Genomic DNA, 27,943 nt, shown 5'->3' with positions numbered 1-27,943 from the left:
CCTCCATAACCTATTCCACTGAAACTTTGGATGTCACCTACCTGGTTCAGTCCATTGCCTTCAGATGTGGGCATCTTCCTGCTTGGAAGTAGGGCAACCAACTCCACCTGGTTTGCTGAGGACCTTCCAAGTTCTGCCACTTTAAGTCCTATATCCTGGGTACCTCTTAGTCCTGAACAGACTGGGGGACTTGGTCATACTTTTTGGCACTTAGTGAATTGTTCTCAACTTTTGGGACTTAGTACTACTAAGATTTTGAGAAAACAGTATTAAATGAAAAATTGTCACATTTACTTGTAGAGGTTAATACCAACCACTTGGTTTGTTGCCGTTTAGTCTCTAAGTGGTGTCCAACTCTTTGGCGACCACATGGATGTAGCCCGCCAGGCTCCGCTGTCCATGGGATTTCTAAGGCAACAACACTGGAGGGGGTTGCCATTTCCTTCTCCAGGGGATCTTCCCAGCCCAGGGATTGAACCCATGTCCCATGCATTGCAAGCAGATTCTTTACCACTGAGCCACCAAGGAAGCCAATACCAACCATAACAATTAAAAAAAAAATAGCTTTAGATTATAATCTCCCATCCAAGTACTAACCAGGCCTGACCTTGCTTAGCTTCCAAGATTAGGTAAGATCAGATGTGTTCAGACTGGTATGACTATAGACCTAGATTATAATCTGACTGCTATAGTATGTATTAGGGTTTGTTACAGAGCTTCAGTGTTATTAAATGGGTACTATACCCTGGGGACATAGAAATAGTTAAATCCTGCCTTGATCAGCCAATCAGTTTTGAAAGTAAAATGCAATTGTGTTATATTATGAAGCAGTGGGTTTTAAGCTCAAAACTTCCTTTTACCAGAAGCTCCAAAAACTAGAATGGACTGCAGTGTATTTTATTGTTCTCCTTACAGATAGTAGGCTAACAGATTTGATGGCTTCTCTGGTGGTGCGAGTGGTAAAAAAAATCCGCTTACCAATGCAGGAGACATAAGGGTTCAATCCCTGGCTGGGGAAGATCCCCTGGAGGAGAGCATGGCAACCCACTCCAGTACTCTTGCCTGGAGAATCCCATGGACAGAGGAGCCTGGTGGGCTACAGTACATAGGGTTGCAAAGAATAGGACTTGACTGAAGTGACTTACATACACACACACATACACACACACACACACACGCACACACGCACGCACGCACAACTACAACACACCCATTACCCAGGAAAGGCATAACCAGAGAGTGGCAGACAGAGAGAAAGAAAGAGCTCTACAGTTGCTGGACTGTCCAAGGTTGTGATTAGACCTTTAGTGCCAAGCTGAGCCGGAATACAGAAGAGGCAAGAATGAGATATCTGGATCTCTTCTCACTGGTCTGTGAGCATGGACCTTTAGAAGAGGAGGGAGGAATGAGAAAGAGGGCCAGAAATATCCTGGTTTTCTAGAGTATTCTACCACTTTGGCATCTTAAGGGCTTCCCTGGTGGCTCAGACAGGAAAGAGTCTACCTGCAATGAGGAAGACCTAGGTTCCATCCCTGGGTCAGGAAGATGCCCTGGAGGAGGAAATGGCAACCCACTCCAGTATTCTTGCCTGGAAAATCCCATGGATGAAGGAGACTGGCAGGCTACAGTTCATGAGGTCGCAAAGAGTTGGACACAACTGAGCGACTTCACTTTCTTTCTTTCTTTCTTTGGCATCTTGGGTGAGCAAGGAGGGGAGGAGCGCCTTGAGAGCCATACCTGGCTGGATGGCCTTCTGCTGTGTGGTGGACCCACCTTCCAAAGGGAGAAAGTAAGAGGAAGTCAAAAGATTAATCCACCTCTTTAAGAACCACATTTCTACCTTTTTAGTGGTTCTCCCTGGCCCATGGCTATTACTTTTCTTCTATTGGGTTGGCCAAAAAGTTCATTCAAGATTTTCTGTACATTAAAAACCCAGATGAACTTTTTTGGCCAACCCAATACTTTTTTTTTCCATTTATTTTTATTAGTTGGAGGCTAATTACTTTACAATATTGTAGTGGTTTTTGCCATACAATGACATGAATCAGCCATGGATTTACATGTATTCCCCACCCCAATCCCCCCTTCCACCTCCCTCTCCACCCAATCCCTCTGGGTCTTCCCAGTGCACCAGCCCCGAGCACTTGTCTCATGCATCCAATCTGGGCTAGTGATCTGTTTCACCCTAGATAATATACATGTTTCGATGCTGTTCTCTCGAAACATCCCACCCTTGCCTGCTCCCACAGAGCCCAAAAGTCTGTTCTGTACATCTGTGTCTCTTTTTCTGTTTTGCATATAGGGTTATCATTATCATCTTTCTAAATTCCATATATATGCATTAGTATACTGTATTGGTCTTTATCTTTCTGGCTTACTTCACTCTGTATAATGGGCTCCAGTTTCATCCATCTCATTAGAACTGACTCAAATGAGTTCTTTTTAATGGCTGAGTAGTATTCCATGGTGTATATGTACCACAGCTTCCTTATCCATTCATCTGCTGATGGGCATCTAGGTTGCTTCCATGTCCTGGCTATTATAAACAGTGCTGTGATGTACATTGGGGTGCACGTGTCTCTTTCAGATCTGGTTTCCTCGCTGTGTGTGCCCAGAAGTCTTTCTTACACAAGTTTATAAATCTCTGTAGGCCTCTTCCTTGAGCTCATATTACCCTGTTAAATAATAACAGGGTGACCACTTGCAAGGTTATTGTAAGTTTTAGACCTTCTGATAAAGTCTAATCATCAAGATTTGTCCCATAGGGCCATTTTGATCTTGAGGAATTGAAAATCCTCTCAGTAACTGTTTAGTATTAAGACCAGAAAGTAAGATTATTCTGCCAACCAATGGATCCACTTTGGGTTTGATTGAAGGAAAGAGTCTTTTTACTTTGCTGGTCTGATATATGTTCATAGTCTGCTTAGAGTTTATAGCACTTAGGAAGGAGTAGTCTGGAAAATATTTCTTCTTGGAGTCTGAATTACCCTTCCCACCAGATGGTGGTCATTGGATGGTGAGTACTGAACTCAGAAAGAAGGAAATGAATTTATCTTCCTACCTTAGAAATAAAGTACATGTGAATGATAGCAAACTTTGAGATACATTTCCACAGCCAATTAACTTGTCAATGGCAGGACATTCTCTGCTGCAATATTTTCTGAGTCCATTCTTAGTTACTATGTGAAATCAAGGTTTTGGAGGACTCAAATCAACCCATTCCTCTTGGTTAGCATTCTTGTTCTTAGTTTCTTAGATTCAAATATCTTTGTTTAAGCTCAGGTGGACAAAACTCTTGGTTACATTACTAACACTTTCAATACAAATGTACGAATAGCTTCATTCCAGGTGATGTGTATGACATGTGTCTCACCTGCAAAGCCTGCCATAAGCTTCCTTATAACTCATTTCCCTTAATTGTGCATTAGTAGATGTACAATTGGCATCTATTAAACAGTTAACATATGGTTGCTTGGGATATAAGTAAAATGCTGATATCAATTGCTTGTTTGTTTTACTAATGTGCAACAATGAAAAGTAAAATATAAGTCTAAGATTTGCCATCTAATTCTTGGTAGCTTAAAGACTAGGAATGATATATTTTTCTTTGTGCATTAGACAAGCTTCTGGGAAATTACATTTCAGTGGAAATTCTGAAAAGCATTAATAGATGCAACGCAACTGCATGTCTGTGACTATGATTCTGTTTTTCTATTTCCTCAGGGAAAAAGAGAGGCAGACCTAGACTCCACTTTACTAATAATGACAGAACCCCACAGAGAAGAGCTAGGTCAAGAGGTAAGGAAGAAAAAGGAAATATTGTCTCAATAATTAGGCAGCTAATTTCCTGTTTTGCACTCTGTTTTTATTGTTAAATCTATCTCCCTAATCGTTTTATGCAGCTTTACTAACAGAGAAAGTTTATAATTTGGTTCAAAATGTGCCTGGATGAAAAAGAAGATAATTTCACAAACAAGTAAATTGGTGACAGATCTAAACCAGACTCTGTGGGTTCAAGGGCTATCACAGTGATGCTCTCCCTCCCCACTGAACTGATCACTTTCAAGCTGGAAATAGTCTGTTTGCACATAAAGAGCACATACATAACCCACACAATATTTAACTGGCCCTTCTCTTGCTATACAGAGAGTCAGAGGTTGCACAGCATGGATAGCCTGGAGTGGTGGTCAGAAGTCTATTATCCTCTTCTGATTGTGTGGGCTTGGGCCTGTCACTTGACTGCTTCTCCTTCAATTTCTTCATCTGTAAAGTAAGAGGGTGAATTAGGCCAACCATCCTTCTCAGCCCATCCCAATTCTCCTAGTCTACTATCTCAAAACTGGACCATGGACAGCTCCCCCTCCTCCCATCATGGCTCTAAAACATTGACTGCAGGGTCAAGGTCAGTTACACAGCCTCTTTGAGCTAGTTTATTCAAAGACCTTTCAGCCCCACTTCTGTGGACTCAGTCTCCAGCAGCCCTCTCCCCATGTAACTTGCAGATTATCCTAGAGCTTCCTGAACTTCTCTTTTAGCTAAAGACAGTGAAACAAAGCAGAGAACCCAAAGAGAAGGCAGACATCACCTCCATTAGGTTCCCCATCATTGCCCTCTGCTCACTCAGCCAGACCTGAAATAGAGAGATGCAAGTAGAGTCTCTCATTTTGCTCCAGCTACTTAACTGTGGTGAAATAGTTGGAGGATTCCCTTGAAGAAAGAAAGAATTTTTTTTTTTTTTGGCCTTCAGGCATGCAGGATCTTGGTTCCAGGACCAGGAATCAAACCTGTGCGCCATGCATAGAGTCTTAACCATTAAATTGCCAGGGAAGTCCCATGGCTCCCTTCAGAATATGATGCAGCTGTACGCTTCATTGTTGTATAAGAATCAGTGAGGCTGACTGGATTGGGAGCTAAGACAGTTTTATTGAGGCCTGATTTTTCTACTAACACATTCTGTTTTGTGTGAAACTTGAGGGATGAGTTAGAGGTAGATATTCTGTAGTTACGTATCAAAAATGCCACTTGGAAGAAAGGCTTTGACTCTAGTGGTGGTGGTTTAGTCACTAAGTTGTGTCCGACTCTTGAGACCCCATGGACTGTGGCCTGCCAGGCTCCTCTATCCATGGGATTTCCCAGGCAAGAATACGGGAGTGGGTTGCTATTTTCTTCTTCAGGGGATCTTCCTGATCCAGGGATCAAACCCATGTCTCCTCCATTGGCAGGTGGTCTCCTGCATTGCAGGTGGATTCTTTTCCAACTGAGCTACCAGGGAAGCCCTTAACTCTAGAGATTTGTGGTATAAAGCTTTCTACATCCTTTCATACATTTATAGGAACAAACTCAACATGGGAAAAGTGGTACAGATGTAACTGAAAATGAGACCATGAAGGAATCTTCTCTTTCAGGGAAAAGAAGGTGCAGATATGAACATGTGAATTTTCACTCTCAGATAATTCCTGTGACCTGTGGTAAGGTGAAGGGGAAGTTACACAAGAAGAAATTGAAAGAAGGTGAGTTTTAAGGTCTACTATGCAATGCCTATCTGAAGGAGTCTTGAGAAGTAATGGGATTACCTATGTGAATTACACATAGGTGAAGGTATGGTGGTGAAAGTATGCATGAGAAGGAGGAAGGGATACCTAGGTTAATGTTTTCATACTTAAGAAATCATACACATTAGGTGCTCACTCCCACATGGACGTGTCCACAGGGAAGCCAACGAACCGAAGAGAAGTAAATCAGAAATAAAAGGGATGAGGCCCTCAGTCCCCACCTTCATGTCCTTTCTCGCTCGGGATGATCATCACCAGGGCAGGTGCTTGATGTAATGAGGACCAGCACAGAATTCAGAATCAGATAACCTGAGTCCCAGCCTCTCCTGTGCCAAGAGGAACTGATTCATCTGAGTAGAGAAGGGGACCTTTCTGAGCCTGAAATTCTTCATCTAAAAAAGAAATAATTAAATCCTGCTTCATGGTATAGCTGTGAAGAATTAATTTACATAATTGATATAAAGTATTAGTAAACAACTTAACTGTCACCATCAGAGTATACAATTCAATGTTGAATTTTGTTTGTATATTCACAAGATGGTGTAACTATCACCACAATCAAATTATGAAATATTTTTGTCAGAATACTTTCCCACTAAAGGAAACTCCATGTCTCTAAGTAATCAATGCCCAGTATCATACTCACCCCACCACCCAACCCTAAACTGGCTAATCTATTTTCTGCTCCATAAATTGTCCTATTCTCAGTATATGTAAATGGAATCAGGTAGTGTGTGCCATTTTGTGACTGGCTATCTCTCTTATGATGATAATTTCAAGATTCATCCATGTAATGGCATATATTAGTACTTCATTCTTTTTTATTGCCACATAATATAATATTCCATGGTATGGATATGCCATATTTTGTTTAGTGATCCATCAGTTTGGATTGTTTCCACTCTTTTACTATTACGAATAATGCTATTTTGAACATTCACGTTCTAGTTTTTGTGTGAACAGTCTTTAATTCTTTCCGGTATATACCTAGGAGTGGAATTGCTGGTTCCTGTGATGATTCCATGTTTAACCCTACTGAGGAAATATCAAAATGTTTTCTACAGCGGCTGTAATACTTTATCTTCCCACCAGCAATGTATGAGAGTTCCAGTTTCTCTGTTTCCATGCCAACACTTGTTATTGTCTAATTTTTCCAAGACAGCCATCTTAGTGGGTGTGAAATGGTGTCTCATGGTTTGGCTGTGCTTTTCTCTAATGACTAATGATGCTAACATGTGATTATCTTTTATACATAACTTGAGTTTACCATTGGATAGCATTTCACAATTACTTTTAATATCAGCTATCCACGGTTTGGGGGATGGGGAAACATCTGCTCAATAATGCCATTGAACTGGGTAGGAAGTGTGATAAAGGGCTCAGATGCTGCTATGGTGCCCTTCTGAGCCACAAGGCACCCATCGGAGATCTCAGTCCCAACCTGAGTTTCTGCTCCCATGGGCCCAAGGTCCTCTCCCTGGCAAATTGAAATGCTCTCACACTTCAAAATCACTTGCTTTTCCTTTGTAGGTGATTTTGAAATACTTTTAAAAGGTTGATTTTAATGGTAATTATCATTTTTGTTGTTGTTGCACATCAGTTAAAGAAATGTTGCCACAAGGCAGTGAATCTCCTGTGAGGGGACTTGGAGGCTAGGTGTGGGGATTCTGAAGCCTGAAAGGGGAGGCCAGACTCTCCTGTTCTAGATCTTAAGCCTAAACTCGGTGTGTCCAGATCCAGTGTGGTGGAAGCCCACCTTCTGAAAACAAGGAAGGCTGAAGATGAATTTACCCTGGTCTTACAGGAGTCTGGGTGAAGTGCATACAGAGTGAGAACGGAGACTGGTTCACCCCCAGGGAATTTGAAATCAGAGGCGGCCACGAAAGATCAAAGAATTGGAAGTTAAGTGTTCGCTGTGGAGGGAGGCCCCTGCGATGGCTGATGGAGGTATTCTGGGGGCCAGGGCAGAAGATGTGACTTTCCTTGTTGTCCCCCAAGAATAAGGTCACTATTTGCTCACCAAATATTTGTTGAGTTATCGCAAAAGCTCAGATGCCTCTGAGTTTATCCTCTCACCCAGGGAGAGTGTTCCACATTCCTAACCTCAGTACAACTTAGCACATCACTGCTGTGAAAGAGGCAGGAAATTCCACTGCCTTTGTCAGGATGGAATAGGAGTTCAGAGGAGAGAAGGATCATTCTGACTCAGGTGAATGTAGTCAACTTTATGCACTGGAGGAAGAAGACAGTTTACAATCAAACAGGTAGGAAGAGGGTATTCCAGAGGAGAATGATGTGAAAACCAGAACCATGCCCAGTGGGTTGAGATAGACATACTGTATATAATAAGGTATAATCCATCAATTCAATTGCAGTTGTTTGTAGAGGAATTTAATGCCAGGTTAAAGTGCTTAAACTCATAGACAATGCAGAATCAATGAAGTCTTCTGAGATATGAAGTGACATTTTTAGAATAGTGTTTTAGATGGCCGAGGGACCCTGAAACAACTCCAGAATCTTTTCAGCTCAAGAAACCTACACCCAACATGCAGTGCTCAACTCAAATGCCATTCTTCCCTGAATATTCCCTGACCAAATTGGCCCTGACCATTTCTTCCCTGGGCTTCCTGAGCCCATTACTAAGATCCTCTTATAGTTTTACTCTTATCTTTTCACGTTGTTTTTTCTATGTCCATCTTTGTGTGTCCAAGATTGTTGAGAATGTCTGACACCCAGTAGGCATGGGATAAGTGTATATTGATTGACAAGCCTTGGTATATGGACTCAAGCTTGAGTGACTGGTAGGAATGGAGAGCGGGTGAGAGGTGTCAAAGAGATTATATAGGAAAACCTCTTAAAACTTAAGGGGAAAAGCACAAGAGGGGGGAAATGTTCTAAAGATGATTTTTAAAGGGTCACAGATTGATTTCTAGAAGAAATACAAATGAGGAGAGGAAGATGGTTTCTCATTTAGATACCATGGCTTTGGGCTGACAGTGGGACATCCAGGTAGAAATATTTGGGAAGAGGTTGGAAGTGCCAGACTCACAGGCCAACCATATACTTGGATCTTTTTATCTTTCAGAGAAGACTTCTCCATAATCCTCCAAGGAAATATTACGGGGGAAGAAAGGTGATTATTACATAATTTTCTAGAAATTCTCATCACATAATTGATTTTGCATGCACAGTGTATTATTTTGTGGTTTCTCAACTGTGTAACACTCTGCTCTCACCTTTAAAAATCTTTTGGCATATGCCTTCAGTGTCGCTTCTTTGAACACTATGTTGTTCTGAATGGCAAGGTCTTCTTGAATGGTAAACCACTTGAAATAGAAGTGATAAGGAGCCATCAGAATAGACCTCATGGATGTGCTTTAGCTATAGATGTGGATGTTGTCAAAATTGTAAAGGCAAGCATGATTATGGAATATGTAAAAGTATGTTATGATAGGGTGATAAGGTCATCTTCAAGTCAAACCCAAATTTTTTAAATCAGTGTTACTGTTTTCTAACTTTAATGAAATCTGATGGAATGAAAGTATGTTCACAGTCATTCAGAGAATCCTAGTCTAAGATCATCTATCTTGGTCCATATACCATTTTGTAATATAGGCAACAAGAAACATATTTCTTTTCTGATCATTTCACCCCTTAATAGTCTACACACAGACATACTCTTTTTCAGGGGACCATTATTTGCCCTTCATGAAGATGGTGCTGTAGGACAGGAAACTCTTGGGAGATCAGTGGATTGTATAGGAGGGGCTGGCCAAGAAAACTGGTTACTTTGATGCAACTCTTTTGCTGTGCAGACCTCCCTTCTGTCTATGAAAGTGATTCCTTCCTCTATGGAGACAATAAGTATGTAAGATGCAGTGTAGATTCAGGACACGGAGATGGCTTTTCCAAGTTTGGGTAAATGAGAACTTGAAGATGGAGGTGAGAAGTGCCGTTCTTATGTACTCCACATAGAAATGGCCATTCAAGGGACTTCCCTGGCAGTGCAGTGATTAAGTGTACCCTTCCAGTGCAGGGGGCATGGGTTCAGTCCCTGGTTGGGAAACTAAGATTCCACATGCTGCATGGTGCAGACAAAATAATTATTAAAAAAGAAATGGCCAATCAAGACATTCACAGAACTTCTAAGACAGGTTACACATAGTTGGCCCATGGGACTTCATCTTCCACTGGGAATGTGAGATCCAGGACTTGACATTATCTGAGGTCTGGACAGTTGGAATTCTAAGTCCCTGGGACATTTCACCTGCTGGATTTTCTGCAGAGAACTATTATTTGCCCTACTTAGTATCCTGAAGACCAGCATCTGTATCATTCCCCAGGTGCCAAGAGTGACTCAGTTGGTTTACCGGAGTAAGCTGACATCTTCCTAACAACAGATTCTACCCTTAGTCATGGGTACAACACTTTTTAGCAGCAACCTGCAGTTGCCTCTTCATTTCTCATCTCCCCATGCACAAGAGCAGATGTTCCCCGAATGGGAAACCTCAGGACCCATTACTACTTCCATGGGTCTTCTGTGTTTCTCAGAACCTCTTTTTTCCTTGGCTTTGGGACTCTTCAGTGTCACTCTCAGCACCACATGATGGCTTCCTGGCTCCTGACAAACGTCACTAATACCTTTTGATGACAATTGCAGTGTTGTAAAATAATTGTAGGAGATAGTGGAGGACAGAGGTGCCTGGCGTGCCACAGTCCATGGGATCGTGAAGAGTTGGACGTGATTTAGCAACTGTACAACAATATTCCTCTAGAACAATCTTTTTAATATTGGGTAATATTTGCTTAAGAGATAGCAAGTAATTTCTTTTCCTAAGTGGAAAAAAAAGTATTAATTGCTCAGCTGTGTCTGACTTTTTGCAACCTCATGGACTGTAGCTCACCAGGCTCCTCTGTTCATGGGATTCTCTAGGCACAAATACTGGAGTGGGTTGCCATTTCCTCCTCCAAGGGATTTTCTAAGTGAAATTATATTCATTTATTCACTCATCCAACATACAATTATTGAATGCTTACTAAATGCCCAATGGTCTTTAGAAGATTAAAACAATATCCTTGACCTCAAGGATTGTTTCAACTTCATTGCCTAACATGGAACAATAACTAAGAGGATTATTGTTGTTTAGTTGCTAAGTTGTGTCCCACTCTTATGACCCCATGCACTGTAGCCCCATGCACCAGGCTCTTCTGTCCATGAGATTTCCTAGGCAAGAATACTGGAATGGGCTACCATTTCCTCCTTCAGTGGATCTTCTTGACCCAGGGATTGAACCCATGTCTCCTGCTTGGCAGGGATATTCTTTACCACTCAGCCACTTGGGAAGCAGTGAGTTTAGAATGGGCAATAGAAAGGTGGGCAGTGACATAGCCACCTCTCAGGTCATTGACCACTGGATTACACTTGTCCATGACCACTCTGCCCTGGGCTGGAGACCAAAGCTGAGGCTACCTGTGTCCTAGAGCAGTGGTCCTCAACCTTTTTGGCACCAGGCACTGGATTCGTGGAAGACAATTTTTCCATGAACTGGAGAGGAGGGATGGTTTCCAGAGGATTCAAGTGCATTACATTTATTGTGCACTTTATTTCTATTATTATTATCTCAGCTCTATCTCAGAGCATCAGGCATTAGATCTCAGAGTTTGGGAACCCCTGCCCTAGAAAGATGGAGGCCAGGTCATTCTATTGAATATTGGAAAGCAATATAAAGCTAGTGGGTGGTAGTCAGTTATCTTTGAAGAGCCAGCTAGCTGACTTCTTCGGATTCAGAGGGAGGGGAGAGAAGAGTGCTCTTCTGGAAGAAGAGCTGCAGCCCTGGGAAGTTTGGGCACATTTTATCATTGAGGCTGTGCCCCAGGAGACCTGTGACAGGCAGTGGCATTCTCCTCTGGGACATTTGCATGAACTCCAGGACTCCGGGCCCCATGGTTATCTGGGTTGTTGATGATGAATCTTCAGGCTGATACTCTCACTGCAGCTCCTTCTGGTGGGATGGCATTTTATAACGTAGAGAAAAATGCCCAAGGGCCTCTTGAAGTAAGAAAACCAACAGAGCTCCTCCAACTCCATCTGTGGGAACCAGGGCTAAAGTCCCCAGATGGCTCCACCTTGCATCTAAGAGCCACGGAATAGAACTTGTTATTGGGCTAAACAGTGGTCCTTTGGTACTTTTTTTATTTTCCAAGTAGATACATGTATCCATAAAAAACAGGTGTGAAGTAATGGGTGAACCATGGCTTGAATCCCTCCAGTGACTGGTGCTTAAATAAGTGATGGATACCTACATCACATTCAGTATTGTCATTTAATCTTTCTTTTCTGCAGAAAAGAGGACTGAAGTCTCACAACAACACCTTAGATGACCTTTGTGTAAGTACTAACTCCCACCTGTGACCCAGACTAACGCAGGCCTTTCCCTCAGCACGTTTTCTCTGAGTCATCCCATTTCCCTGAAGCACGCTCACACTCAGGTGGAGTGTGTCACCGTGGGTGATGAGCAGGGCATAGCAGATACATTGTCCACTCAGGTACATGGTTCTGGCATTGGGTGTCTTACCTGAAAGCATCCTTTCCGTTTGTTCAGTGGAAACCTTCCCATTTCCTCTTTCCCCTTGAAAGTGCAAATAGGAGACAGAGCTTGAGACCACTGGGGGCTCTAGAGTCTGGGCTTGACATAGTAATGGGCACAGCTGGCCTGCAGATGGGGGATAAGGAGGAAATTAGAGGGACAGCAGCATTTTAAAGACGGCAATAGAGAAGGAAAGAAAAATCCCAAACTTCTATTCCAAGGTACGGGGAGAGCTTGACGGTTTTAAGCACCAATCAGAAGGAACAGGCCAGGTGAAGCTGGCAGGTTAAGATTTAAATACTGTCGTGGATCCTGCAGAGAAATGCACTTGGGGCCCGGGGGTTCCTTATGGAAGCCCTACAGCTAGTCTTGAGGGAACCATCATGGTGCTGAGCTGGTCACCATCTAGCAAATCAGGGCATTTTAACTCAATCTGGTACCTTGTGATTGGCTGCTTTGTGTGTGCGTGTGTGCCCAGTCACTCAGTCGTGTCCACCCCTGTGTGACCCTATAGACTGTAGACCACCAGGTTCCTCTGTCCATGGAATTCTCCAGGCAAGAATACTGGAGTGGGTTGACATGCCTTCCTCCAGGGGATCTTCCCAACCCAGGGATGGAACCCACATCTCTTGTACTGGCAGGCGGATTCTTTACCACTGAGCCACATGGAAAGCCCTTTTGAGTCCTTTCACTGCAACAAGATGGACATTTGCAGCAGAGTCACCTTTGCACAGCTCCGGGGGCAGCACTCAGGTGGGATAGTATGCAGTAATGCTGATGCATGGCGTCCAATAGAGGAGGGATAGTCAAATAGCTTTACATATACTTTACCTCCAAAGTAATGCCCCCAACAAGATTTAGATCTTATTCACACTCTTTCTGACCCTTGGACAACTGAAGGATTCTTCAGTCATCTAAACAGTGCTGGAGTCCAGTGTTTGTGTGGCTTGTTTGGGATGGACATCGGTACAGAGGATCAGGTCTCACAGCCCACAGCCAAGAGTCCACAGGGAGGAGGAAGCAACTGTTCCAGCAAGAGGACCCTCACTGCCGTGACTCAGTTTTCCTGGGATTGATTGTTGCTATCCAGTCACTCATTGTGTCCAACTCTTTGCGACACCATGGACTGCAGCATGCCAGGCTTCCCTGTCCATCACCAACTTCCAGAGCTTGCTTAAACTCATGTCTATTGAGTCGGTGATGCCATCCAACCATCTCATTCTCCGTTGTCCCCTTTTCCTCCTGCCCTCAATCTTTCCCAGCATCAGGGTCTTTTCCAATGAGTCACTTCTTCGCATCAGGTGGCCAAAGTATTGGAGTTTCAGCTTCAGCAGCAGTCCTTCTGATGAATATTCAGGGTTGATTTCCTTTAGGATTGACTGGTTTGATCTCCTTGCAGTCCAAGGGACTCTCAAGAGTCTTCTGCAACACCACAGTTCAGAAGAATCAGTTCTTCGATGCTCAGCCTTCTTTACGGTCCAACACTCACATCCATACATGGCTACTGGAAAAATCATAGTTTTGACAAGACGGACCTTTGTCAGCAAAGTGATGTCTCTGGGACTGATGTTAGAGGACAGTTCAGCATTGAGCTAAACCCCATGCCTTAATAACAGACTTTGCTTTGACTAATATTCAACTTAGACTGCAATTAAGACCTTTGGAAAATAGTATTGCTGGGATTCCAACCTAGAGGAAATTCTGTTTATCATTCTAGGCTAAGACTTGGACATCAGGATTGTTTAAAAGTCCCCAGATGATTCTGATACACAAAATTACCCATTCTATGAATTAAAGAAGAATACCAATAGCTCTGCCCCACCTGGACAAACTGATTCAGACTTCTGGCATTGGGACCAGGACATTAATATTTTATATACACTGCCCTGGAGGTTCTAATGTTCAGCTAGACTAGAAACAAAGAGGTAGATAAATCTACCAAAAAATACACAAATGTGAGGTTCTTGGGGACTTCTCCGGTGACTCAGTAGTAAAGAATCCATCTGCCAATGTAGGAAATGCAGTAGATGCGGGTTCGATTCCTAGGTCAGGAAGATCCCCTGGAAAAGAAAATGGCAATCTAGTCCAGTCTTCTTGCCTAGCAAACTCTATGGACAGAGGAACCTGGTGGGCTACAGTCCATGGGGTCACAAAGAGTTGGATATGACTGAGCAACTGAGCATGCACGAGGTTCTTAGACACTGGTTATATCTGTTATTCCTTGTTCCTCTGGGGAGAGGGGTCATTACTTTCTGGGGAATGATGATGGCAATCTGTGAGTGTTTACCCTGAAGGGAAGAAACACGGTCCCATGGCTCCATGCCAGAGCAGTTTCAGTCCGCAGTTGGGGATGTCCTTGAGGATGCCCCATAACATCGAATGGGAACTTTAGGCAAGATGGTCCTTGGAGCTAGCACTTCCTCATATATGACCATTTCAAAAAAAAAAAAGAAATGGCCAGAATCCCAATTCACCCAACACAAGTAGCTTTATGCAAAAGCCCAGAACAAGACTCAAGTCATAAAATAATCTTGTACTGCTTTCTATACTAAGAAGTTTAATCCACTTTATTAAGTTCTCAATATATCACCCTCCCAGCAGTCAATTTAATTATTGTGGTATAGGCAAACACATGTAACACTTTATTTCAGGATTTTATCTCTCATCTGCGAGGTAATAAATTCCTATAAAATTACCTTGTTTTGCTTCTAGTCTTTCAGTGTTAGACTCTCTGGTTTTACAGGGAAGACTTTTTTGGTCCGACATACCGGCTCTTCCTCGTCAATTTCACTGCAGAGCACAATTTCTTCTTCTGAAATGCCCACACCATGCTGTTCTTTAATGTCTCAGAGAGAAAGAAGCATGTGCATCCATTCAGGTTCACACAAAGGCAGCGGGTTCTTGATTTCCAGACTTCTGGGGTCTCACTGGGGATACAGGTGTTGTTTTACCTTCTAGCTGGGAAACTCAGATGAGTGTGAGACCTGCCGGGATGGAGGAAAGCTGTTCTGCTGTGACACTTGTTCGAGGTCTTTTCACGAGGACTGTCACATCCCGCCGGTGGAAACTGAGAAGTACGTGAGATGCTGCCCCTCCCTTCTGACTGGGGACCTTCCCTCTGGCCACGCCCACTCCCCCTGCCTAGTTCTTACTACGTCTGGATGGGGACCGAGCAGGCCCGTGGGTACAGGGTCCAGCAGTATGATGCAGAGAGCTGCTTCAAGATGTGGGCAGTGGCAGGTGGATGCTTTTTGCCACGCATATCCTCTAGGACACTGAGGCTGGCAGCCAGGTCCTTTGTCCGCATGGCTCCTGTCCTTTCCTAGAAGTTTTCCAACCTGGACTCCTGTTCACAGGGGTGGAAATGCACTTGTTTATTGTTGCTGTTGTTCAGCCACTCAGTCGTGTCCGGCTCTTTGCGACCCAGGCTTCCGTGTCCTTCACCATCTCCCAGAGCTTGCTCAAACTCGTGTCCATTGAGTCAGTAATGCCATCCAACCATCTCATCATCTGTCACCCCCATCTCCTCCTGCCCTCAGTCTTTCCCAGCATCAGGATCTTTTCCAATGAGTTGGCTGTTCTGTGCTGATTCAGAAAACACAGGAAGCATGGGCTGGTTCCCTCGTTTTGTCACATTATTGATGGGCTGAGGGAAGCTGGAGGACCCCAGGGGTAAGGCCCAGTTTTGACACTCAGGCCGGGCGGACAGGATTCCTTGTGCTCCCAGAAGTGGACACAGAAAGGAGAGCCCCCTGCTCTGACACCAGCTCCACACACCATAATGGGGGTCATTGACTCAGACCCCATGTGGTGGTCTTGGAGACTCTGGAGGTACCCCCTTCCTCTCAGAACTGTGTCCACCAATGTTCCTGGAAGGAGGACGGTGGCAGCCATGGGAGTGGCGGGTGTTTCTGGGGACCTTGTCCTCGCTCACTTATGTCTGGCCCCGTAGGAGCCCGTGGAGTTGCACCTTCTGCAGGATGACAGAGTCTTCAGGAAACCAGCAGGGTCTCAAGGAATCTGAGGTCCTGGCGAGGCCGATGCAGCCAGAGGAGCAGCTGGTGAGTCAGATGGGAACCCAAGCCTTCCCCTTCAAGTGTGAAAAGTCAAGCACAGGGTAGGGGGAAGGCAACCACAGGGTGACCATGACTCAGTCACACTCAAGTCACACCAGGACTTGTTTGCAGCCATTGTACGTCTGTGTCCAAGAGCCATCCCCGTCTGGGGAAACTTCCAGAGACTGGTGTGAGTCATGCTTGGCCTGGGTATGTGTACGGGGCTCAATGTCTCCAAGCTGCTTTTTGTTCACAGCTTCCTTCTTTTGCAGAAATGCGAGTTCCTCCTCTTGAAGGTCTATTGCCATTCAGAGAGTACCTTTTTTTCGAAGATTCCATATTATTATTATGTAAGTAACCACAACATGGGCTTCCCAGGTGGTGCTAGTGGTAAAGAATCCACCTGCCAATGCAGGACACAGAGGAGATGTGGGTTTGAGGAAATCCCCTGGAGTAGGAAAGGGCAATCCACTCCAGTATTCTTGCCTGGAAAACCTCAAGGACAGATGAGCCTGGCGGACTACAGTCCATGGAGCCACAAAGAATCAGACACAACTGAGTACACATAGATACATACTGATCGTAAGTAACTACGGCCAACAGTAATCACAGGCTGCCATGTTGTTACCCCATCTGGAAACTGGCACCTGTGATAGTCAAGGCCGGAATCCCATGGGAGCAAGAGAATGAGCTACTGTTATCGTTGCCTTGTTGTGTTTCTACCAGATTTGATGGGAAGCCACAGGAAGCACCCGTTGAACACTGCCAGTAATGCTCCCAGTGACTTTTGTTTTTCCCTAGATTAAAGAGGCTTCTAAAAACCTCAAGGAACCCATGTGGTTGGACAAGATCAAGAAGAGGCTGAATGAGCAGGGCTACTCCCACGTGGAAGGGTTTGTGCAGGACATGCGTCTCATCTTTCAGAACCACAGGGCCTCTTACAAGGCAAGTGGCTCTCTTTGCTTTCATTTCACTTTCTCTTCCTTTCTTAAAATTTTATTTGTTTTCGGCCGCACTGGGTCTTCGTTGCTGTGTAAGCGCTTTCTCTAGTTGAGGCAACTGAGGGGCTACTCTCCAGTTGCCGCATGTGGGCTTCTCATCGTGGGGGCTTCTGTTTTTGTGGAGCACAGGCTCTGGGTGCATGGGTTTCAGTACTCAGCCCACAGGGTTAGTTGCTCCACGGCAACATGAAAGGAAGGTCACTGAGCTAACACAGCCACCCTGTACTATTTGCACTATTACAAAGAACACAGATTACTTTTCTGACTCTCACTGAAATCAGCAACCTAGCCAAATAAGTAAGAGATCTCAAGTGTGGTCATGATTTTCCATTCCTGTCCTGTAAATACGAAATAATCAGGCTCTTAAGAAGCATCAGTTACTCTTCACTGCAAGAGTTTTTAAGCATAACCTGGTTCACATAACTCAGGATATCAAAGATAAGAGTTGATCATCCTCAGTTGCAGGGTGTCCAGTGATATTGATAATAAAGATCATTATTTTGTGTTCATTTTATTATTTTTTTCCCAGTTCCATGACTTTGGCCGAATGGGACTTAGACTGGAGGCAGAATTTGAGAAGAATTTCAAGGAAGTGTTTGCTCTTCAGGAAACAAATGAGGACAGTTGTCTGGAATAGTGGATGTTGTTGGTGTCCTGGAAATTCCCCTTTAGGCCAAATATCTCATTCCCCAGATGCATGAAGCATTGGCTGCTGATGCCAACCCTCCCCAGAGCACTGCCTTCAGCCAAGTGGAGCCAACTTCACCTGGAGATTACATAGCCTTGGCCTGGGGGCCGGCCTCCAGTCGACCCAACCTTCATGCTCTGTGCATCCTATGGGATCAGGCTGAAGCCTGTCTAAATACATCCATCCTTAGCTTTTTGCTTAATACCATCCTGCTTCCTGCATCCCTTTCTAGCAAAGAGACACAAAATAAATTACTTAAGTAAGAGACTTTATCGCAGAGTCTGTTTCTAAGGAACTCAACTTAATATCATGGTCAAGCAGGCTAAGAATGGGCTCTGGAGTTGGATCACAGCCTGTCAGATAGTGCATTGATGGTCCATGGTGTGCTCTAATAATGCAGTTGCTAAACATTCACTTGTAGGAAACTGGATGAGATAAAGGCAAAAAGGTATACAGTGGGTGATATTCTTTGGCATTTACAAAAGAAGAAATGGTGACTAAAAAACTGGATTTTGGTGGCTGTCATTAAGTGCCCCTAATATATTGAAAAGAGTAAATGGCAGGCTTAAATTTCTTCAGTGTAGTTCAGTTGCTCAGTCATGTCCGACTCTTTGCCACCCCATGGACTGCAGCACACCAGGCTTCCCTGTCCATCATCAGCTCCCAGAGTTTACTCAAACTCATGTCCATTGAGTCAGTGATGCCATCCAATCATCTCATCCTTTGTCGTCCCCTTCTCCTCCCACCTTCAATCTTTCCCAGCATCTCGATCTTTCCAAATGAGTCAGTTCTTCACATCAGGTGGCCAAAGTATTGGAGTTTCAGCTTCAACATCAGTCCTTCCAATGAATATTCAGGAATGATTTCCTTTAGGATGGACTGGTTGGATCTCCTTGCAGTCCAAGGGACTCTCAAGAGTCTTCTCTAACCCCACAGTTCAAAAGCATCAATTCTTCAGCGCTTAGCTTTCTTCATAGTCCAACTCTCACATCCATACATGACTACTGGAAAAATCATAGTTTTGACTGTACAGACCTTTGTTGGCAAAGTAATGTCTCTGCTTTTTAATATGCTGTCTAGGTTGGTCATGACTTTTCTTCCAAGGAGCAAGTGTCTTTTAATTTCATGGCTTCAGTCACCATCTGCAGTGATTTTGGAGCCCAAAAAATAGAGTCTTTCACTGTTTCCATTGTTTCCCCATTTATTTGCCATGAAGTGATGGGATCAGATGCCATGATCTTAGTTTTCTGAATGTTGAGTTTTAAGCCAGGCTTTTCACTTGCCTCTTTCACTTTCATCAAGAGACTCTTTAGTTCTTCTTCGCTTTCTGCCATAAGGGTGGTATCATCTGCATATCTGAGGTTATTGATATCTCTCCTGCAATCTTGATTCCAGCTTGTGCTTCATCCAGCCTGGCATTTTGCATGATGTACTTTGCATATAATTTAAATGAACAGGGTGAAAATAGACAGCCTTGACATGCTCCTTTCCCAATTTAGAACCAGTCTGTTATTCCATGTCCAGTTCTAACTGTTGCTTCTTGACCTGCATACAGATTTCTCAGGAGGCAGGTAAGGTGGTCTGATATTCCCATCTCTTTAAGAATTTCCCACAGTTTGTTGTGATCCACACAGTCAAAGGTTTTGGCATAGTCAATAAAGCAGAAGTAGATGTTTTTCTGGAACTCTTTTGCTTTTTTGGTGATCCAACAGATGTTGGCAGTTTGATCTCTTGTTCTTCTGCCTTTTCTAAATCCAGCTTGAACATCTGGAAGTTCACAGTTCACATACTATTGAAGCCTGGCTTGGAGAATTTTGAGTTTACTTTGCTAGTGTGAGATGAGTGCAATTGTTCAGTAGTTTGAACATCCTTTGGCATTGCCTTTCTTTGGGATTAGAATGAAAAGTGACTTTTTCCATTCCTGTGGCCACTACTGAGTTTTCTAAATTTGCTGACATATTGAGTGCAGCACTTTCACAGCATCATCTTTCAGGATTTGAAATAGCTCAACTGAAATTCCGTCACCTCCACTAGCTTTGTAGTGATGATTCTTAAAGCCCACTTGACTTCACATTCCAGGATGTCTGGCTCTAGGTGAGTGATCACACAATCGTGGTTAACTGGGTCACCAAGATCTTTTTTGCATAGTTCTGTGTATACTTGCCACCTCTTCTTAATATCTTCTATTGCTGTTAGGTCCATACCATTTCTGTCCTTTATTGTGCTTATCTTTCCATGAAATGTACCCTTGGTATCTCTAATTTTCTTGAAGAGATCTCTAGTCTTTCCCATTCTATTGTTTTCCTCTATTTCTTTGCGTTGATCGCTGAAGAAGGCTTTCTTATCTCTCCTTGCTATTCTTTGGAACTCTGCATTCAAATGGATATATCTTTTCTTTTCTCCTTTGCCTTTAGCTTCTCTTCTTTTCACAGCTATTTGTAAGGCCTCCTCAGACAGCCATTTTGCCTTTTTGCATTTCATTTTCTTGGGGTGGTCTTGATCACTACCTCCTGTACAATGTCATGAACCTCCTTCCATAGTTCTTCAGGCACTCTGTCTATCAGATCTAATCCTTTGAATCTATTTGTCACTTCTACTGTATAATCGTAAGGGATTTGATTTAGGTCTTATGTGAATGGTTTTCTTTACTTTTTTCAGTTTAAGTCTGAATTTGGCAATAAGGAGTTCATGATCTGAGCCACAGTCAGCTCCCAGTCTTGTTTTTGCTGTCTCTATAGAGCTTCTCCATCTTTGGCTGCAAAGAATATAATCAATCTGATCTCGGTGTTGACCATCTGGTGGTGTCCAAGTGTAGAGTTTTCTCTTGTGTTGTGTTTGCTATGACCAGTGTATTCTCTTAGCAGAACTCTATTAGCCTTTGCCCTGCTTCATTTTGTGCTCTAAGGCCAAATTTGCCTGTTACTCCAGGTATCTCTTGACTTCCTACTTTTGTATTCCAGTCCCCTATAATGAAAAGGACAAAATCTCTTAATCGCCACCTGCAGCTGGAAGGCAGACAGCAAGGAAGTCCTGACACAGGCTCTAATTTTAAGAATGGGAGAACATGGGGGAAGACTGAAGCCTAAACTTAAGATGGGCTCCTGTGCCAAAGGCAGAGCCCTAGTGAAAAAGGAGTGACCCCTGAATCAGAGTTGGGCTTCCCAGGTAGATGCAAGTGAGAACTTTGAACCTCAGGTCTCCCTGAACCCACGGGCCCTGCAGAAGAGTCCTTTCCCCCTGATTGGAAGACAGACCCCCACCCTTCCCCCATCCTAATCTTGCTTGAATGAGAACTCTGCACAGTCCTCCCAGCAGGACCCCACTGGGAAAGTCCTGGGTCCTCTTGCCAGCTGCAGCAAGAATTTACCCCAGTGGAGTTGCAGGACTGGCCAACATGTATAGCAGGTACCAGGAGTCTTGGGGTGAATCCTGGACAAAGAAGGGGAATATGAAACAGGAAAAGGAAAAATTGTTAATACAGAAGCACTCCTCTGTGCCAAGATGTTTAATTACCCTGGCAAGGGACAAAAGGGATTATTCAAGTATGTTCCTAGTAGCTCTTAAAGGCATACATATAAGTATATGTATATGTATGTCACACATGTATGTGTGTGTGTATATATATATATCATTAATGCTATACGCCTTAAGCCTATAGATAGGTGGGTAGCCAACAGGATATATATATATATATATATATATTTACATGTACATACAGACATATATATATGCCTTTAAGGACCACCAGGAGCATATATATATATGGTTAGAATGACAGCTGGAGCCCTGGCCCATAGATGTTTATGAAGATAGTTATTAGGACATGGTCATTCAACTTATTGTGGCAATCACTTTACTATGTATATAGTCAAACCATTATTTGTATGTATATATATATATGTATATATAAAGCACTAATTTAACAAGGTAATAAGGAGTATAAAACTAAGGAGCACCAGCATCCCTGCAATGCTTTCTGGGGCTCTCCTCTGTAGGTTAGCTTAAGGGAAGAATGCGTTTCTGTTCCTTTCATTTTGTACTTCTATGAAATAATGGATGTTCACTAAACTTATCACGGTACACATTGGATGAAGTGGAAGCAGGGATACCAGACCTACCAGGAAAAGAAGATCCAAAAGCTAAAGCCTTAGCACAGCTCTACTTCCTACAACTTGAAAACCCCTCCACCAGGTGCCTGTGCTTCTCAAGAGGCCTCACAGACACTAACTCAACAAGGTGATGAGGAGCACACAGCTGAGGGGCACTAGCATCCTTGAGATGCTCAGCGGAGGCTGTCCTCTGGTCCTCGTAGGTTGGCATAATGGAGGAATGTCTTACAGAACTGGATTCCCAAGTAGCAATGGGAGTGATAGGATTCCAGAATGATAGATACCAGGTGGCAGCAAGATGGCAAGTGTCAGAGCGAGATGAAACCCTATTTGTAACGTGCAATGAGGTTAGAATGACAGCAAGGGACCCGGCTCATAGATATCTATGAAGATAGTTAATAGGACTTGGCCACTAAACTTATTTTGATAATCACTTTATGATTACATCTGTCAAATCATTAATGCTGTATGCCTTAAGCCTATAGATAGGTGGGTAGCCAACAGGATATTGCTATATATATGGCTATATATACACATATAATTGAAAGAGTTTAAAAATGGTGCACAGATGGCTAAGATCAGCTGCCCCAATCAAAAATCAAGATCCCTTGCCCAGTTTCCAGACCTGAGCCAAATCTAGGACCTGCCCATGGAAATGAGGTCAGGTCTCATAACACACTGCAGATGTGGTCGTTCCCTGAGTTCTCCACCAGAATGCCCTAAGGCCATTTATGGAAGTTTCCATATGGCAGACAGAGGAAAATGCACAGATCTTTTAACAGTTGTTGTTACAGCATTTGAGTTGATGCTAGTTCCTGGGGCCAAACACCATCACAGTTCCTGTTAGAGTATGCAGTAAGGTAATGTCCATCTAACAGTGAATCCACTCAATCCACAGAGCCACCCAGCCATCATCACCCCAGTTCCTGGATATGAGGACGATGAGAACATACATAGCAGTTAGCTGAGCTGGTTTTTTAACCTCTGAAATAGCAACGACTGTCTTAGGAAAGGCCAATAAGAAGGCCTTGAAATTGAAGTTTCCCTTGGTGAAAATCAGTTGAAAGAAAATTGCATTCCTGGGGAATGAGGGAATCACAGAGATGAGTGCCACAGGTGAAGATTTAAGGATACAAGGCTCTAGTCCTCTTTACCTCTTTGTTTGAACAGCAGTCTGGATTCTGCAAAAGCTGCTAAATGACTATTAGAAACTTAGCCAATAGTAGCCCCAATTACACTGTTGTGCTATCTTAGAGCAGATCAGCATGGCCTATGGTATGTATCATGCAGTTATCAGTATGCAAAAATGTACTTTAAAAATATCCAGTGGGAAGTAGGATAAGAGGCACTTCACATTCACAGGGACTCGACAATAGTACATGTTTACAGTCTGGCCCCTGGGCTATGTGAATGCTATTGCTGTCTTGTCACATTATATGCTGAAGGGGCAAAGTCAGTCTGGACACTCTGCAGTACGTTACCTTGGTCTACTATATTGATGCTTGTATATATATATATATCTGTTCAGTTCAGTCTCTCAGTTGTGTCCAACTCTTTGTGACCCCATGGACTGCAGGATGTCAGGCTTCCCTGTCCATCACCAACTCCCAGAGCTTGCTCAAACTCATGTCCATTGAGTCAGTGATGCCATCCAACCTCTGTCATCACATCCTCTGTCATCCCCTTCTCCTCCCACCTTCAATCTTTCCCAGCATCAGGGTCTTTTCCAATAGGTCAGTTCTTTGCATCAGGTGGCCAAAGTATTGGAGCTTCAGCATCAGTTCTTCCAATGAATATTCAGGGCTTATTTCCTTTAGGATTGATTGGTTTGATCTTCTTGCAGTTCAAGGGACTCTCAAGAGTCTTCTCCAACACCGCAGTTCAAAAGCATCAGTTCTTCAGTGCTCAGCTTTCTTTATGGTCCAACTCTCACATCCATACTCAGTCTCTCCCGTCAGGAAGCTTCCATAAGCTTCTTATCCTTATTCATCAGAGAGCAGACAGAATGAAAACCACAGTCACAGGAAACTGACCAAACTGATCACATGAACCACAGCCTTGTCTAACTCAATGAAACTATGAGCCATGCCTTGTAGGGCCACCCAAGACAGACGGGTCATGGGAGAGAGTTCTGACAAAACATGGTCCACTGGAGATGGAAATGGCAAACCACTTCAGTATTCTTGCCTTGAGAACACCATGAACAGTATGAAAAGGCAAAAAGATATAACGCTGAAAGATATATGTATATGTGTGTGTGTGTGTGTATATATATATATATATATATATATATGCTTCCCAGGTGGTACTAGTGGTAAAAATTCAGCCGCCAATGCAGGAAACACAAGAGAGCAGGTTCGATGCCTGGGTTGGGAAGATCCCCTGGAGTAGGAAATGGCAACCCATTCCAGCATTCTTGCCTGGTAATTCCATGGACAGAAGAGCCTGGAAGACTACAGTCCCTGGGGTGGCAAAGAGTAGGATATGATTAACCACGCACTCACACACACACACACACACACACACACACATATACATGTTTGTTTATATATAAAATGGGAATTGACTAATGTGAATATGAGGCTGAAAAGTCCCATGAGATGCCATTTGCAAGCCAGAGACCCAGTAACAGTGGTTAAGTCCAGTTCAAGACTGAAGGCCCAAGAACCAGGAGAGCCAAAGGCATAATGTCCAATCTAATAGCATTGGATACACCTGTCCCAGCCCAACTAGGCAGGCAAGAAGAGGACAAATTTCCCTCCTTCACTTTTTTTAAATTCAGGCCCTTAACAGATTGGATGCTGCCTGCTTACCTTGAGGAGGGCCATCTACTTTACTGAGCCCACATATTCAAATGCTGATGTCATCCAGAAACACCCTGAAAGACATCTAGGGGTAATCTGCACACCCCATGGTCCAGTCAAGTTGACACATAGCATTAGCTATCACAATGAGAGTATGTTAATTGGACTTGATGAGCAAGAAGTGTTGAGTGTTCTAAAACCCTAGTTGAGTCACACGCACTCCCAGTGATGAGAGATAAACCTTATAAGATTTGAAGACATGCCATATAGGCAAGTTTTTAGGGATTAAGTGGTCTGGCACTTAACAGAATATCCCTGGGTTTGGAAGATCCCCTGGAGGAGGAAATGGGAACCCACTCCAGTGCCCTTGCCTGAAAAATCCTATGGACAGAGGAGGCTGGTGGCTACAAAGTCCATGGGGTCACAAAGAGTCGGACAAGACTGAGCATGCATGCACACACAGTAAACCTCTCCTCCATCTTGTTAACAAGCTGCCACTGAACAAATGTTATCCAACTGTATTTGAGCTCCTTAATAAACCTCACATGAGAGCTCAACTCCCCAAAGGGAGTCTGGCTGGCCCGGCTTGCTCAATGACCAGTGTCTTGATTAACATTCCTTCTATGCCTACATACAAAGAGGGGAAGTCCTCACTCAAAGGAATCCAGGTCTGTCTACAAAGGGGTGGAGTGGGCTGAACAAACAAGTATAATGCAGCTGACCAGCAGAACCCAACTCAGGGACCACTAGTGGGCTCTGATGTCTAAGAGGAGGAATGGGGTGGTCCCAGGCCAGCCAGAGAAGCTGCAGAGAGTGGGAGTGGTGGAGGGGGGGGCGGGGTGGGTGGGAAACACATTCCTGGAATCAGGTTGACTGTGATTCCTCTGCCTGTGCTTTGAAAATTAAGGCTGAGAGCATCCACTCCACCCCCTGGGTCAGCCAAGGGCAAGGATGGCCACTAAGCCTGTCACCTCTGTCTGTTCCATTAACCTGCATGCAGATGTGGGATGCTGGCTGCAGAGGAGCCTGGCTGTGGTCTTACCTGGGTGGGGTGTGTCTGTGTCCCCAGGATCTGAGGGAGGACCTGGTGCTTCTGGGGTCTGAGTCACTTGGGCACGACCCCTCAGCCTGAACCTCTCAGTGTGGAACCCAGGGCATCAGCACCCATCCTGTTGTCTGGAAGAGAGAACAAAATTCTCCACCTCTCTCTTGGAAACTGGGTGAGAAGATGCTCCTGTGAGGTCAGTAGGCAAAGAACAGCCGCCAGGGCTTCTAGAAAGTGTACAGAAGCAGGTTGATGGAGGAGGGAAGCTGAAACTCGGCGGAAGCAGCCAGGACAGAATGTTTCCTGTTTACTATTACTTGACTCTGAGAGCTGCCCTAGTTTTGCATGAGGTGGCTGAAACTCCGGTGGGAAGCCCACCTTGTCTCTGGTCAGCATAGCCAGGGAAGAAGCCCAGGGCAACCAGGCTTTCTGGGGAGAGAGGGGAAAATTCCAGGAAAGTCATAGAGAAGAACCCCAATTTCTGAGTATAAACCCTCCCCACTTGTGTTCGAAATCGACTCTCAGGCAAAAAGATGAGATAGATGGTGATCAAAATCTCGGCTTTCTTCACTGTAAAAGCTGGATCGGGCTTAGTGCTCTGGCTTAGCATGTGGCAGAAAAAGAAATCCCTGAACTGAACCTCGGAATCAGGCTCATCCACACAGCGTCACACAGCTCCAAGCACTCACACCCCACCCCCACCTCACTCCCCCAGCCCCTGGCCTCATGCACCTGACCGAGCAGACTCATCCCTTCCACCCACCCACAACCAGAGTCTCCCAGGAGTGGGGAGCAGGGGGTCCAGGCGAGCCCTGCTGACTGAGGTGCTGCCCTGGAAGGGGACCCTGGAGCTGGCCTGAGTGTAATCATTGGTCCCAGGTGCCCGCTCCCCTTCACTTCAGCTCCTACGGAGGAGCCAGGGGTCTTGATCCTCTGGCCCCAGGAGCCACAGTGGCTGCTGCTTCTTCCTGCCCTGCAGGTTCAAATCCCAGATCCTACTGTCTCATCTCAGGGACAGGCCTCGGGTTCCCACGGGGCTCTCCCAGTGTGGAGACCACCCCCACTACTCAAGTCTGAACGGAAGCGGCTCCTGGTGAAGCTTGTGAAACCCATTGCCCTGGCAAATCCTGTGCCCCGTGGTCGCTCCTCAACCACAGCCTCTCTTGCCCTGTGGGTTTCCAAGTCTGATAACCAGGCTCCTCCTGTGATAGCAGAAACACTCCTGCTTCAGTGCTCCTCACAGTCACAGAACATGCCCCAGGCGTCTCCTTATTTCCTTCAATCACTCCAACAGGGTCTGTAGGAGGAGTTCAACCTCCTCCTCCTCCTTCTTCTTTTCTAATTGAAGTATAGGTGATGTACAATGTTGTGTTAATTTCTACTTTACAGCAAAGTGATGCAGTTGTATATACACATTCTCTATAGTTTTCCATTATGGTTTATCATAGGACCAACCTGCAACCTGTCCTTTCCCAAACCTGAGTGGGTCTGACATTATTTCCTGGATTAAAGTAACTGCTTTCTCCACAGGGGACTTGGGGTGATTCAGACCCACCCCCCGAGCCCCGCCACTGCTCTCATGGGTGTGGTGCGGGCCCAGCTTTCTCTGACCCATAGGAAGGTCTCCTCCAGGGGCCAGGAGCAGCCCCAGCTCAGGAGTGTCCATCCTGTGTATTATGGGCCCAGCCTCTGCTAGGTGGTCTCTAATTCCAGGTGTTCACCTTGAAGGTCCTAAACAGACAACAGAAAAACTGGCACATTTATGTCAACACACAGCATAGCACTGATCTGGTCCTCCAGCCGCCCGGGAACAGAGAGGAGAGAGAGAGGGGACCCTAGACCAGGCTGGTGTGGTCTGTGCCAGCCTCGTGTGGACCGTGTCCCATGGAGTCAGGGGCAGAGGACAGTCCTGCCCAGATGAGGCTCAGCTCAGTAGCCCTGCTACTCCCAGAGTGAGGGGGGCAGGAGAGGGGTCCACACGTGTGCAGGATCTGGTGCCACTGACACTCTGCCCACTGGTGAAAAAGTCCTCATTGGAGTTCTGGGGTCTCTCCTGACCACAATGCTTCTTGCTCCTTTGGGAGAAAGAAACAATGGAAGTG

At 44.6% G+C, this 27,943-nt stretch overlaps 1 protein-coding gene across 9 annotated transcripts in view; it reads left to right on the top strand.

Moving 5' to 3' along the window:
* Positions 1–18,155, top strand: part of LOC122698565 (nuclear body protein SP140-like protein) — a 90,402-nt gene extending 72,247 nt beyond the window's left edge. For 8 of the 9 annotated variants that reach the window (XM_043909733.1, XM_043909730.1, XM_043909732.1 and 5 more), the window contains 10 exons: positions 3,724–3,798; positions 5,406–5,510; positions 7,357–7,499; positions 8,638–8,685; positions 11,896–11,940; positions 15,098–15,213; positions 16,092–16,200; positions 16,467–16,544; positions 16,996–17,139; positions 17,725–18,155. In XM_043909733.1, coding sequence (XP_043765668.1) covers positions 3,724–3,798; positions 5,406–5,510; positions 7,357–7,499; positions 8,638–8,685; positions 11,896–11,940; positions 15,098–15,213; positions 16,092–16,200; positions 16,467–16,544; positions 16,996–17,139; positions 17,725–17,832 — 971 coding nt within the window. In that variant the 3' untranslated portion in view covers positions 17,833–18,155. The remainder of the gene's footprint in view (positions 1–3,723; positions 3,799–5,405; positions 5,511–7,356; positions 7,500–8,637; positions 8,686–11,895; positions 11,941–15,097; positions 15,214–16,091; positions 16,201–16,466; positions 16,545–16,995; positions 17,140–17,724) is intronic. The other variant, XM_043909728.1, reaches the window with a different exon arrangement.
* The last annotated feature ends 9,788 nt before the right edge of the window (positions 18,156–27,943 follow it).

This window comes from Cervus elaphus, chromosome 8 (assembly GCF_910594005.1).
Source record: "Cervus elaphus chromosome 8, mCerEla1.1, whole genome shotgun sequence".
Lineage (NCBI taxonomy): Eukaryota > Metazoa > Chordata > Mammalia > Artiodactyla > Cervidae > Cervus > Cervus elaphus.
Note: the sequence above shows the minus strand (reverse complement) of the source record. Positions and strands in the feature narration are given on the sequence as shown.